This window comes from Rissa tridactyla, chromosome 2 (assembly GCF_028500815.1).
Source record: "Rissa tridactyla isolate bRisTri1 chromosome 2, bRisTri1.patW.cur.20221130, whole genome shotgun sequence".
Taxonomy (NCBI): Eukaryota; Metazoa; Chordata; class Aves; order Charadriiformes; family Laridae; genus Rissa; species Rissa tridactyla.
The window spans coordinates 31,990,979-32,004,359 of NC_071467.1; the positions used below are offsets into that span (position 1 = coordinate 31,990,979).

The following is a 13,381-nucleotide window of genomic DNA, read 5'->3' on the forward strand; positions in this document are numbered from 1 at the left end:
AGCTAAACCTGATCATCCCTTTGACGCCTGTCTCCCCATTGAGCCCAAGCTGGCTCCAGGACCGCAGCAAAACCTGCAAGAGCTCCTGCTCACAAAGCCATTCCCTTTTGTCACGGGTCAAATTTGCCTGCGGGGGATTTATGTTCAAAGAATTTTTACATTTATAAACTCCTTTTATAAAGCATTCTTTTTTGAAAGAAAATCAATTTATAAATGCATGTCAGAAAGACATGGTTTTTTGTAAGAAAGCATATGTGTTTAATTAGAAGATCCTGTCTTTTCTCGAGTAACTTTTCTTGAGTGGAAGGGGTACAAAGTGGCACACAAGCTTTATGCCATACTTAAATGCTCAGCAGGTATCTCCTTTTCCTAGATCTCAGCCATGTACTCGTCGGTGAGTAAGCCGGGGCAGGCCATGAAGGCACTGGATTCTCCTTACACCTGTATTCAAGAAATTGCATCCCAGAGGTCCCCGTCTATTTGCAGCGGCCTCTATGCAAGTGTGAAGGACTTTGAAAACACCCTAAATACTACCACTGTGCCTCAGTCAGCAGACAGACCAAACGGGGAGCTGGAGCCTGACTACGAAGCTATCCAGTCTGTGAGCCAAGAAGAAGACAGGACCTTGTCTGTGCCTAACACAAACCACGCTGCTCTTTCAGGAGAGAATGACTATGAGAGCATAGGGGACTTGCAGCACCACAGGGAATTCACCAGACTTTAACCACTCCGGCAGGCAGATTTCTCCGCTGGTATTTTCCAAGGAACATGTGAAACAATGGAGAGGGGAAGTGCTTCTCCTTTTGAGGAACAAAGCTAAGTAGAGAACAAAAGTTGCGAAGAAGCAGCGTACGTTTCAGCCAGGGTGTGATACTCACTAGGTTATTCTCGGTGGCGGATGGAGGCTCACGGGGAAGGGTAGGTCAAGTCAGTCAGAATGACGACCAGGACAACGTAAAGGCTTCTTAACTGTTAGCACCAAGACAACCAGAATATGGGAAGGAGTGCCATGCTTGTCGTCCCAATAGGAATACATACCAAAAAGACTGCCTTTACACAAAGCTAGCTTTTGATATTAAGAGATTATTTTATGTCATTTGCTTCAAAGTGTTCTTCAAGCATCATTTTTCATTCAAGTTTGAGCACCCACAACGTTGAGCAAATCACGGATCATCGTACCTCGACTCAGACTCACTTTGCAGGGCTGGAGAAGGCGTGCTCACCTCCATCTTTTTGGGGAGCTCTGCCCACATCCATTGCAACTAAAGTGCAACAGTACTTCACAAGGGACCTACTCCAAATGTACTTGAATTAATTCTGTCAGCTTTTTCTTTTTTTTTAACGTCAAGGGCTGTAGAATGTGACTTGCAATATTTGAGATGTGTACTGGTATTTGTAGGGTTTTTGTTTGATTATTTGTGAAATACTGCTTTAAAATGGCAAATGACACCCTCAGCGTTCTTGCTCTGTTCCCCTCATGTGCATACATAGACCTACACATACACACACCAGACAATTGTCATGTTGCAGAAAGTTATGCAAATGAATGCACTGGCATAATGTTTAGTCTAACCTTAATAGTGTTGAGTCATTTTTTGAAGAATTTTGCCCTTTTTTTAAACTTCGAATATTTTAATATGTTTGTCTAGTTTATTATATAGGAAAATTTATGTACTGTGTTGAGTGGGTGATATTTTTTATTTTTACAACATATTTTTCCTCTTCAAAGTTTTTGTAGATTAATTTACTGGTTTACGTAACAGGACGAATCCCATTCTTTGTTTGGGCTTTATTTGGTTCTCCTTTAAATTTTTTTCCTATTTCATAAGTATGTAAATGAACAATTGGTTTGTTGGTTTGGGGTTTTTTGGTCTTCTTGAGCAGGGCTGTGGAACATGCCTTGCTGTTTTTAAGCTCAAAATAATGGAGACTGTGTAAAAAGAACACTGCCAACGGGCAAACAAGAAGCAGAAGAGACAGTGGGCTTCAGTCTGGGATTGCTACTGGTCCTCCTTGTTCCTCTGCCAAAAGGAGCAGGAGGGCGACCAAGAACTTCTTAGGGCTCTGACAAGCAGTTTGAAAGCCACTGGCTTTTCAAAGATACCAAGTTATTCTGTTACTGTTAAAAACAAAGTACAGTGCTTGGATGAAATAAGTAGGTACTGGGTTGATACTTTTGTTTTCTTCAAGAATAGTCCAATGAATAGTGCAATAGTACAAGAACAGTCCAACGGTGGAGAACTGGCATTGTGTGATACACATTTGTACGCATGTGCATACATCCCCATGTATATAAGCATACACATGTAATTTGGACACAAGTATAAATTATAGTCCAAACTTGGAAACAATCAAAAACATTCACATACATGGTATCTGGCACGTGCTTGAAGAGTAGTTTATTTTTAATTCAAAATAAACAGTACATAAACTGAGGTTGGCTTATTCTACAGTAGCCAAAACAGATTTAGTTTCAGCTCAGTTGGTACTGGGTTCTGATACGCCAGACTGAGGAGTTCTTACATCACTGGCCAGCGCTTAACATTACTTGGTACTATAAAGAGCAAACACAGATGTGGTTACACAGATCTATTAGAAATAATTTTGTAACTGAAAAAAGCGTACTGATTTATGGGCTTCGCCTGCAAGTAGTACAGCTCTGAGGAGCAGTGCAAGTGTGCAGTCAAACTCCACCCGCAGGGGGATTCAAACTTCATGGATCCTGACCTCATGCGAAAGTGCCCCACACTTGATCTGTGACTCCCTTCCTTTGAGGAGCAGCAGTTCAGACCAGTCTACATCCATCTTGTTCTTGATCTTGCTGCCATGCTTCCACAGCCGCAGCAAACCCTTTGCTTCCACTTCATTGCAGCGCTTTTTAAAGCTGACTTCGGTCTTCCTTTCTGGAGTTTTTCCCTCAAAAAACATTTCCATTTCTGTTCCCTTGAATGTGAATTCATGAATTTCGCCTTTGACTGTTCTCTCCTTCTACTTCACACTCTTTGAGGCCAAAGATAAGTTGCACCATGTTTCAGAAGATCTGTTGTGCTAAGTCTGGAGAACTTCTGAAGTCTTTAACTATGTGTTTGCTGTTTCTTGCTTAGGGGTCGGGTTTATAAATGTGGTCCTCAGTCTGACTCCTGCAACTTAGTGGCAGGCATACCTCAACTCCTGAAATCCCCAAACACCTCTCAAGATGCAGTTATCCCTTAAGGATTGTCTTACTCGTTACATGGATGACTGCTTCTGGAGAAACAGTAGCAACATGAGGTTTTTCAGGTTGACCAGATTCAATTTCAAGACCAGTTTAAAGATAAGAGATAATGCCAGTTAACAATAGCAAAGAATAAAACTGAACTTGTGACTGTAAAATTTTACGGTGCAAAAGAAGAAAATCAGACATCACTCTAGAAGTGCCCCCGTCGAGATCAGCAAGTCAAGGGAAGGAGGAGAGCTGCCCGGTCGCTCTTTGCGGTCTTTCAGAGCAGGATCAAGAATGTTGGTTTGGAGGAAGGGACAGGAGACTCAGCTCCTTCCTTCCTTTCTTTCCCCCATTCTGACAGCTGCTCCTTGAGGCCCCCAGACTTCCCTTTTCCCCAGTGAAATCCCTCCCTCTCTCTTTTTTCCTTTTGTTTCTATTTTTAACCTGCTTCATACAGCCTCGAATCAGGAGCTGATACTACGTCGCAGTTCTGTAGTGCTGGCCAGTTTAAATGACTCTCAGGCTGGTCACAACCTTTTCATTGTCCACCAGACCCTCAGCCTGGTGGGGAAGGAGTTCAGCATTTGGATTGCTGCTTGCGGGATGTGTACTGGCCCTCAGCTGTTGAGACCCTGCATATTGGACTCTTGAGGGCTGCGAAAAGGAATTACCCTCCTGAACAAGGATGCCAGGGCAGTCCATAACTCCCCTCCAATCTCTGTTACATAGTTTCATGCTAAAAAAAATTGTTTCAGAATGCAGTCCAAGGTTCTTAAGTGAATAATTACATCTCTTGACAGAGAATCAAGCTTCTGTTTAGTTCCCTCTTCCCAGAACTAAGATCTGCTCCTTTACGTCTGTTGCCAATTCTTCCTTTTCACTAATATATCGGATAGAAAGATTTTTCCAACAGTAATCCCCAAATAGATTAATCTGACTGTAAAGAAAAGGGAGTCTCTTCTGCTTGTCTCTTCATTGTTATTTTTTCCTCTTTCACCATATCCCCAAATAAAATCTCGGCATCCAAAATGAAGTATTTGTTACCTGATGATCTTTCCTGGGGAAGCTTCACAGTCTATTTCTTTGCCTCCATTTTTTAGCACAACTATATAACAAGATCTCCCAGGAAATTGGCACAGTAAGGCCAAGACAAGCTGTAATGTGTGTGTAACTGCACTAGTGAAAAGGTCTCTTCTGATTTCCTTCTGGGAACCGGTAGAAATAGGAAATGCAGTTTGCATGTCTCTGCCATGTACCTGTGTCTCCTGTGGGAGTTGTTCTCACCACAAACCTAAACCAGTGCTAACCCCATACATAAACCAGTCACCCCTTTCTACCATGATGAGTGCAGAATTGCCTTCTCACTCACAGAGAAACTGATTTTTTACAGGTATCTGTAGCACAGGCGTGTACCTAATTACCACGATTAGATCAGTTATAGTGCCTTTTTTACTAAGTAGCTAGTACTTCCATACTCCTCTCCATACTGCGTTTAACTCAAAAGTACAAAGGGACAACCCCAACATTTACTTGCCTAAGTTGGAAACAGCTTTATAGAGACACGTTAAATGTACTGGACCTCAATTAGCCCTACAATAGCAATAGTCTCTCACAAACATCCTCTAAAAAGCCCAGTAATGTAGCTATGATGACTAAGCTTTGCAATAAGAATTATCAGGCTTCTTTTGAAGAACCTAAGTTTTTCAACAGTGAGCATTCAGGGAGGTGGTGGTCTTTGTCCATGTCAACTGTGAACAATTAGTTGCTTCACTCTTTCTATTATTATCAATTGCAGGCTTGCTTACACGTAGCAGGATTCATGAGGTGAGGGATGAGTAGGTGTGGGGATTCATATTCGTGAGTCACCCAGAGCTGGACCATCCCCAGAGCACCAAGTGGCTGAGGACCAGCTGCCTCGTTCTCTAAGCCCTCGTCTCTCTCGTGCCTTCAGGGAATCCATCCTGCAGGGATTCTTCTGGGCTGTGTGCTTCTCCTTGGCTCCCTGAACAGCTCCTGTCCGCTGTCTTGATCACAATTCTGTATATGTGGTGCTTCCAACCTGTCAATGGTGCTTTTATAAGATGCTGGATAAATGGTTTCAATGTGCTTTCTGAAAGCTGATGTGTAAAGCTGTGACACAGAGTGCTCTCTCTAGTATTGTCTGCTTCCCAGAACTTAGCGTTAACTGTGTTACTCTGACTACAAAAGGCTGACAGTGCTGCCCTGTCTCTTGTTCATCCCACACCAGACTGGAGTCGTCACGCCTAACAAGCCTAGGTTGGGCCACAGGTTTAAAGGCAGCCATTCAGACCTTGCCTTGAAAGCAGTTAAGAGACATGACTCTCGTGTGCACCGTGGGATTGGAAACATCATAGAGCCCAGCTCGAGGACGTTTTTCTCTGTCCTATTGTGCATATACATTTGTTTGCAATATGACTGTAAGAAATCTGTTTCTTCCACAAACATTTTAATTTGGGCCACACTCCAATGAGGGACTTCTGCTGTTAGGCAAATTACCAGTTATTTCAGACGAGCGGTAACTATTTAGGTTGGAACATGCCTGAGTAAGGCTATTATGTGCCTCACAAGTAACTCGGTGTGTGTAGTCTACTGCAAAACAGGAGAACGCAGAAAGATGCTCAGACTGACAGATGCTCCTGTGGTGGTGTGCTGAAGACTTTCGAGGGCAGGTCTCTTCCTGCAGGGATGCAAAATTGCTGTTAATACCATTTCATACCCTGGTGCTGAAGTTGATTTCTAGCATCTCTTTTTAGGATGGTCGTGGCTAAAGACATTGATAGTGCATATCTTAGCCTAAAAGAAAACCAACCAAACCTCAAAAAAAGTATTTTTATATCCCTTGCTGGCTAGCAACTTATGTTGAGGATTATGCTAAAGATAAATGCTACGGATGGAACATCACAGAGATAAAACACGGGGTTCCCTTTCTTCAAAGAGAGAGAACCCCCTTGGCTGGGTCAGTATGAAAGATCCCAGGCTTACAAAAAGTATTAAACAACAAAAGTATTAAATTAATGTCTATGTGGTAATTTCCCAGGAGTGCATTAGGGTACCACATACACTAGACACTGCTCTTTCCCTGTGGGCAGCAGAAAGATGAAAGCTTATTTGTAATACAAGGTTCCCATTGATTAATTGACAACACTTACTTGTAAGTTACTTACAAGTGACTTACATGTAAGTAACTGACGTGTAATCCAAAGGTCAGCGACTGTCTACACAATGTAGATATATTTAAGCTAACTCTAAATGATCCAGCTCAGGTGTTGTAAACAGAATCACTAGAACAATTTAATGCTCTACTTGGTCTGACCTGCTCACAGAGCTAACTCCAGCACCCCAATTTCCATAGCAAATGCATGGATTATCTTTGCATTATATACCCATTGGCCTGCGCCCAGTCTATAGACAACATAAAATTTACAGTTTTGTTTCTGGAGGTCTTCGATTTCAAAGTGGCCAGAAGGACAGTCACTGCAAACATGATAGCAAAGTGCCTAAACATAAAGATGTTTCTAAAAAGGTAAAAGATGCTCACTGTTACTGCGCAGCAACTTGTCTACTGTATGTGGTACTCTCTTGCCATACACATTCATCTGCGATGTTCATTTATTGTTATAATAGCACAGTCTGACAAGGTTTCTGTCTCTGCAAATTCATTGTCTAATTTTAACTAGCATATGTTTGTTATGGAAAATATAAAATGAGATTCTTTGTTCAGTTTAGAGGGCAGCTGTGTTATTTCTTACAGTTTATAATGATGCAACAATCTGCTTAGATGATTTACAAAGTATGTAAGTATCACTTGACTTCAAAATGCTTCACTTGAGACTTCAAAATGCCTCCCGTTGACTACAAGACAATGTTACCAACTCTTGTCATCTTCATCTTGTAATATTGGGGAAGAAGTTTTAAGCTTTACAAATCTTACTACTTAAAAAAAAGACAGTGCTGATGTTTTGACTTCCTAATGTCTACAAAGAGACTCTCATATTTTAACTTTCAGCATAGGTTGGATTTGGACTACCCTCTTATTTATGGAAGTGCTCCTCCCCGCCACGTTCAGCCGTCACCATCTGAGTATCTCTTTTGTCCTTGATGAAATATGACAACTGTCCAGAGGGCACAGAAACTGCATCACATAACACTTCCAAATGAGACCTTTTTAGTGTGCCTGTGAGATTTAGGAGCCTGGACTCAAGTCAGATGTCTTGGGGAAATCACATCCTATCTTGCAGACTTCTGTGGATGTCTTCACTTTCTTTCTAGGCAAGAAGTTCTGCAGCTTGCAAGCACTCAACTGACAGGGAAAGAGGTATGTAAGAGGTGAACTGGTAAAATGTTTAAATGTATTAGTAAAAAAAACACCCAAGAGCACATGAACCTTCTTTCTCACGTCTGAAGATACTGGAATTTGGTCTTTATCTTTGAGGCTATTCGAGAACAGTTTCCTCAGAACGTCCTACCAGCAGACAAGTGTTTGAATGAGTATCTGGATCATTCTGGTGGCTCCTGAGGTTCCACACATACCACCTTCATGATTTCCAGCTGGGCCTGTCTCATCTCTGTGGCGATGACTATGTACGAATGGCCCTTTGCTTCACAGTCCTGACACCTTTAACTTCAGGAAGGGGGATGAGAGCTGCCTCTCCTCAGTCTGACTAGTTTTTCTAGATGAAAGTGTGCTAAGAGCCCACCTGCAAACCCAGAAAAGAGCATTTACTGTTGGGGCAAGGCAGGTATAGCCCCCTGCAGCAGCTAGGAAGAGAAAGGTAAAAGGAACAATAGTTAAATTTCATGTGCACTTCACCCATGTCACAGACTACCTGTTTAGAAAGATTTTTACAGTAGAAAAGGTTACAGTTAAGGGATGAGTTGCCAAGAATCTCACAGGAGACGGGTGGATTTGTTTATTCTTCTCAGTATTCCCTATACCCCAAGAGGCAGGGGCAAGTCCTCTCTGCCCCACCATGATGCAGTTTGCTGATCTTTTATCAAGCCTCCACATCAACAGAAATGAAATGAGTAAATAAATTCTAAATACATGATTTTGTTCCGTCATAAACCCAAAATGGACAAAAGTAGATGCACTAATATAAGTACCATGTGCACATCCGGACTTGCCCGGGTGGTTTTTAGCAAAAAAAAAAAAAACCAACACAAACACCTGTATTACTTTATTTAAATAGAATTATTTGCATGAGACAAGGGTGCAGAATTGGACCCTATGAGTTTAGAAGAAGTTTGGTTTGGTGCTAGGTATTTTTGTTTGTATTTTCAGTGAAATATATTTTCTTTCTTTTATGTTAGTGAATTGATATGACTTCCATAGGAACAACAAAAAATAGTCTGGTATATGGATAATTATCTCTAATAGCTATTATTAAAGTCATGCCTCAGTAAATTGGGTGCTATAGGAGCTTCTGCATAAAATTGCTTTGTATATGGAACACTGCATTCTTAGAACATAGTGGATAAATACTTGTAATTACAGACACTTTCATTTATTTTATCCATTGTTTTAAAATGGAAAAAATATTTATTACTGGAATGGTTTTCCAGCAATGTCTTCTTGCAGAATATTCTAGCAACAAACTATGTTTTCTGGACAACCATTTGATCCTCTCGTCACTGACGCAGAACTGCAAAACATCCTTAAAGCAGTATGAGCTTCGGAAAAGAGAGGATTAGAACTGGGTTTGGCCACCTTAGCCTGGATACAGTTAAATACACAGCGTAGTTCCGATCTGTAGGCAGTGAGAGCAGTTCGAAGAAATGAGTATACTACATAAACCTGGAGTCGGTGCATGCAGACTTCCGAGATGGCACTAGCTGAGGCTTGTTTGCTACATGATGGGTTATTTGGCTTGCTACCTGTTTGAAATCAATATAGTTTTATTAACACCACTGCAGACACTGAAATACTGTAGTTTTGCAGAATGTATGTTCCATAAATTGTAGCTTGACTGTAATTGCAGTCTGCTCTGTTAGAGCAGTTCAGATCCAACACTAAGTTGCATTTTGTAAATTGATAAATGCCGCAAAATTCCTCTCAGCATTTTGTAGTAGTATACATGAGTTGACGTAATTTAGTCAAACCATTGTTCCAAGAATCTTCATCTGATGTTTCTAGCCAATTCAGCTTTTGGCTGCTGAAAGCACAGTAGGTAATTATGGTTATTTACTGTAAATGTAGACAAGTTTTATGTAAATATTTCAGGGGAAAAAATGCTACATAAACATATGAGGCAGTTATCTAAAAGTAAGAACATAGGTCAATAATATAAAATACAGGTTTTATTTATGTACAGTAGTATCCTAATATTTACTTGTTTATATGCAGAAAAAAATCTTAAGATTCTGTACTATACTCTCTGAAAGCTTTTAAAAGAGGCTCTGCCATTTTCTCTGGTTAATATATTTGCAAATAACTTTTGAATTTATTGGAAATCCATGTAAATCATGTCAAATGGGAAACATATTATGTTGCAATGAAATGAGTTTAATTCAAAACTCCTGGCAAAATTCATTGGATTGAAATCTATATATAAATTCAATAGCCAGACAGAATAAAACACAATAAATAAGGATTGTCTTTTGGGGTTTTTTAATCTGTGCCTCTTTTTGTTGTTTTCTTAGCAAATATTTTACTCAGTCCTTGTAGTCACTTCCTCCTGTGCAGATCCTAAAATCTGCAGTATTTGATAGAATTTTGTTTGCTCCAGGCATTTTGTGCTGATTTCATTATCTGACAAGAACTATTACGTCTTCTTTGTGTTATAAAGCAGGTTACTCCTCCCAAAGCCACAATCCTGTCAAGACTCAAGCATGCACGCAACAGCACCAATTTTAAGTTGTCTCCAGACTAAAGCAGAAATTCCCATGAATATAGGGGCACTATGCCCTTTAATGCAGGTAACAATATCGGATTTGAGCCTTTGAAAGTTGCGCAGCTTTCCGCATTTTTAAAGAGCTGCAATTACCAGCCTTATGGATTATCTTCTGAAATTCCCACGGCATTCAGTTCCTTTTTCTTTGCAAAAGATGCTGTCCAGGTAACGCTCCACAGCCATTTGCTCCACTGCTCTGTCAATGGCCAGACTCTAATTTGTGTAGAAATTCTTTGAGAACATCCTGAAACGTTACAGAGGCAGCTGAATTAGGACCGCAGCTGAGTATGTAACACAGATTCTGCACAGAAATCTAACAGAAGGACCTGTTTTAAGCATGCCACTGGAGCAAGGCTTCTTTGTACACGAGAGCATGAGGCTGAAATGGTACCTCGCCTGCTGGGACTTGCATTCTTCATGAGTTGCACCTTCCCCCTCATTATCTTTAATTACAGATAAGAGAAGAGCAGCTTTATCCATTTAATTTCAAGTAGTTACTGATAAACAGGTTCCTAGAAAATTCACAGTGCAGCCATGGATCAGTTATGCTGAGCTGGGAGGCTGAAAAATTAGACTGGTGCAGAAAAGTAGTATTTGTTCACTGTCGGGGCTCTTAATGTTTAATTTGGGTAAGTATATTTTAATACTGAAAGATACAGGGTTATAGGTCAAATAGAGGACTGTAAAAATAAGGAATATTGCATGTGAAAAATAATTCAGGATCTGATAGTTTAAAAGAAGATTGCTTTTTACTGAACATTTGTTCATGGACTAAGAAGCTGCAAACAAGGTAATTTGATATAATATTTTTATGAAGTAACTTCATGTATATTACCCAATACAGGCTGTTCTTCTGAAAAAGGCATGCATTATTATTATCAAGAGAACTGTATCACAGATACTAATTTTTTTTCATTCTTCATTCCAAACAGTTGCCATCAGCCATAAAATAGTTCTATTGCAATATCTAGCTTCAGGTTTGAGGTGAACTGTGCAGTACTATAAATGTGGCTGCTTGAAATATTGAATAATTTGCCCAGATTCTGGCTAATCATGTAGCTGCATGCACACACTTGGGAATAGAAAGTGTGAGCATCTTTGTTCTCTGCTGGTCTTTGACATCATTTAGAAGTAAAGCTTTAACCTAACGGGAGCTTGGTATGCAATCAGGAGTATACTGCAGTGACACCTGGTGTTTAAAATAGAATTATTCCCTGTGAAGTGTGACTGTCAGTTTATTTTTAATTGGGTACCTATTCACTCAAAGACTCACAGTTCACCCTGTGCTCATGGCGCATAGTATTATATTGAACTAGAAAGCATTGCAGCTAAAGAGTGGCTTGACATTACTTGGTAGAAAATGTATCTGACAGATTTGCTTCAAAAGCCAAAAATTGCGGTGGCATGATCTTTCATGAATGGCTGTTCTTCCTAGCACTCTAGCTGATGACATACTTTATCGCTACTTCTCGGTTGGTTATTACACAAATGAGATTGACCCTTCATATAACACACACAACTGGAATTTCCATGCAGCCTTTGTGGAAGGACTGATAGGCAAGAACAGCGAACTGCCAGTTCAGGCAGGAACCCGGGATCCCGTGCAAGTTATGGTGCTAGAAAGCGTATTAGAGCTACGATAGATAGTTCTGAAATAGTCCCTGCTAAAGAGCTTATTGACCAAAGTAGTCAAGGTCTGTAAGTTTACAGATGTGATTGCAACGGAATGTAAATCTCATCATCAGTTAATGTAATTACAGCTTATTAGGATAATATAATAATAACAAGGATTGTTATTATTAAAAATTACAGTTTGCCACAAAATGAAGAAAAATTAAGGAATATCTGGTAGCAATCTGTGTATTCAGACTGTTGGGAAATTTCCATTATGCAAAAGTTTTCTGCAGCCTGTTGTGAGAAGCACATACATGCTCCACATTTATGTAGTTAATCTTTGAAACCTGGCAAGGACAAAACTCTAAGGCTAGCATTGTGGTTTTCCTTTGTCCCGTAGAATTCTGTAAGGGTTTGGCTAGCTAAAAAGCCAGATTATCCTAAAATTTCTTGTTTTCCTTCATTAATTTTTCTAGGAAATTATGGGAGGCTGCAAAAAGAAACATGAATCTGAACCTTCTAAGGCTGCATTTGGGCCTTAAGTCAAACAGCAGAGAACCAAGCCTTCTCCTGTCAGCAACTCAAAGGCTAGCACTCAAACTAGCAGTCAGAGGTCTTTTTCCTCTCTTTCCTGTAGCTTATTTTCAGCAGCAAAGTACCAAGAAAAAGAAATCTGGGCAAAATGAAGTCTGGGTGGGCCACGAAGGGAACAAACAGCTGCTGCTCCAAGTAGAGTAATCAGTCTTGTAACCCAGCAGCAAAACCAGCATTGTGCTGTTTTGGGGTTAGAGGGCTGAGGCTGTCACACGCTGGAGAAGGGAGTTATCAGTAGCTTGTCTTTAAAATACCTAGGAACTGATACGAAAACGGCCTGTATTAAAATTTTAGTCACAAATTCAAGCACTCAGAACATGAGGAAATGCTAGATACCCAGTTGTTCACATAAGCCCAATTCCTTCCACAGTCCGTTCACGGAATGGTTGAGGTTAGAAGGAGTCCAACCCCCCCTGGGGGGTCATCTTGTCCAACCCCCCTGCTCAGGACACCCAGCACAGGCTGCCCAGAACCATGTCCACATGGCATCTGAGTATGTCCAAGGACAGAGGCTCCACAACCTCCCTGGGCAACCTGTGCCAGTGCTTGATCACTCTCAAAGTGAAAAAAGTGTTTCCTGATGTTCAGAGGGAATCTCCTGTGTTTCACTGTGTGCCTCTTGCCTCTGGTCCTGTCCCTGGACAACAGTGAAAAGAGCCTGGTTGTGTCTTCTTTGCACCTTCCCTTCAGATACTTATAGGGGTTGATAAGATCCCCCCGAGCCTTCTCTTCTCCATGCTGAACAGTCCCAGCTCTCAGCCTTGCCTCATAGGACAGATGCTACAGTGCCTTCATCATCTTTGCGGCTCTTCATTGGACTCTCTCAGTATGTCCATATCTGTCCTGTACTAGGGAGCCCAGAACTGGACCCAGCACTCCAGGTGTGGCCTCACCAGTGCTGAGTGGAGGGGAAGGATCACCTCCTTCTACCTGCTGGCAATATTTTCTCTAGTGCAGCCCAGGCTACCACTTCCCTTCTTTGCAAGGGCAAATTTCTGGCTCGTGTTCACCTTGATGTCCACCAGGACCCCTATGCCTTTTCTCCAAAGCTGCTTTACAG

The 13,381-nt window shown here is 41.0% G+C and overlaps 1 protein-coding gene across 7 annotated transcripts in view; it reads left to right on the forward strand.

Annotated features, from left to right (window-relative positions):
• PAG1 (phosphoprotein membrane anchor with glycosphingolipid microdomains 1) overlaps positions 1-9,810 on the forward strand; it is a 117,052-nt gene extending 107,242 nt beyond the window's left edge. For all 7 annotated transcript variants that reach the window (XM_054193220.1, XM_054193223.1, XM_054193221.1 and 4 more), the window contains one exon: positions 374-9,810. In XM_054193220.1, the coding sequence (XP_054049195.1) occupies positions 374-724 (351 nt within the window). In that variant the 3' untranslated portion in view covers positions 725-9,810. The remainder of the gene's footprint in view (positions 1-373) is intronic.
• Positions 9,811-13,381: the final 3,571 nt, after the last annotated feature.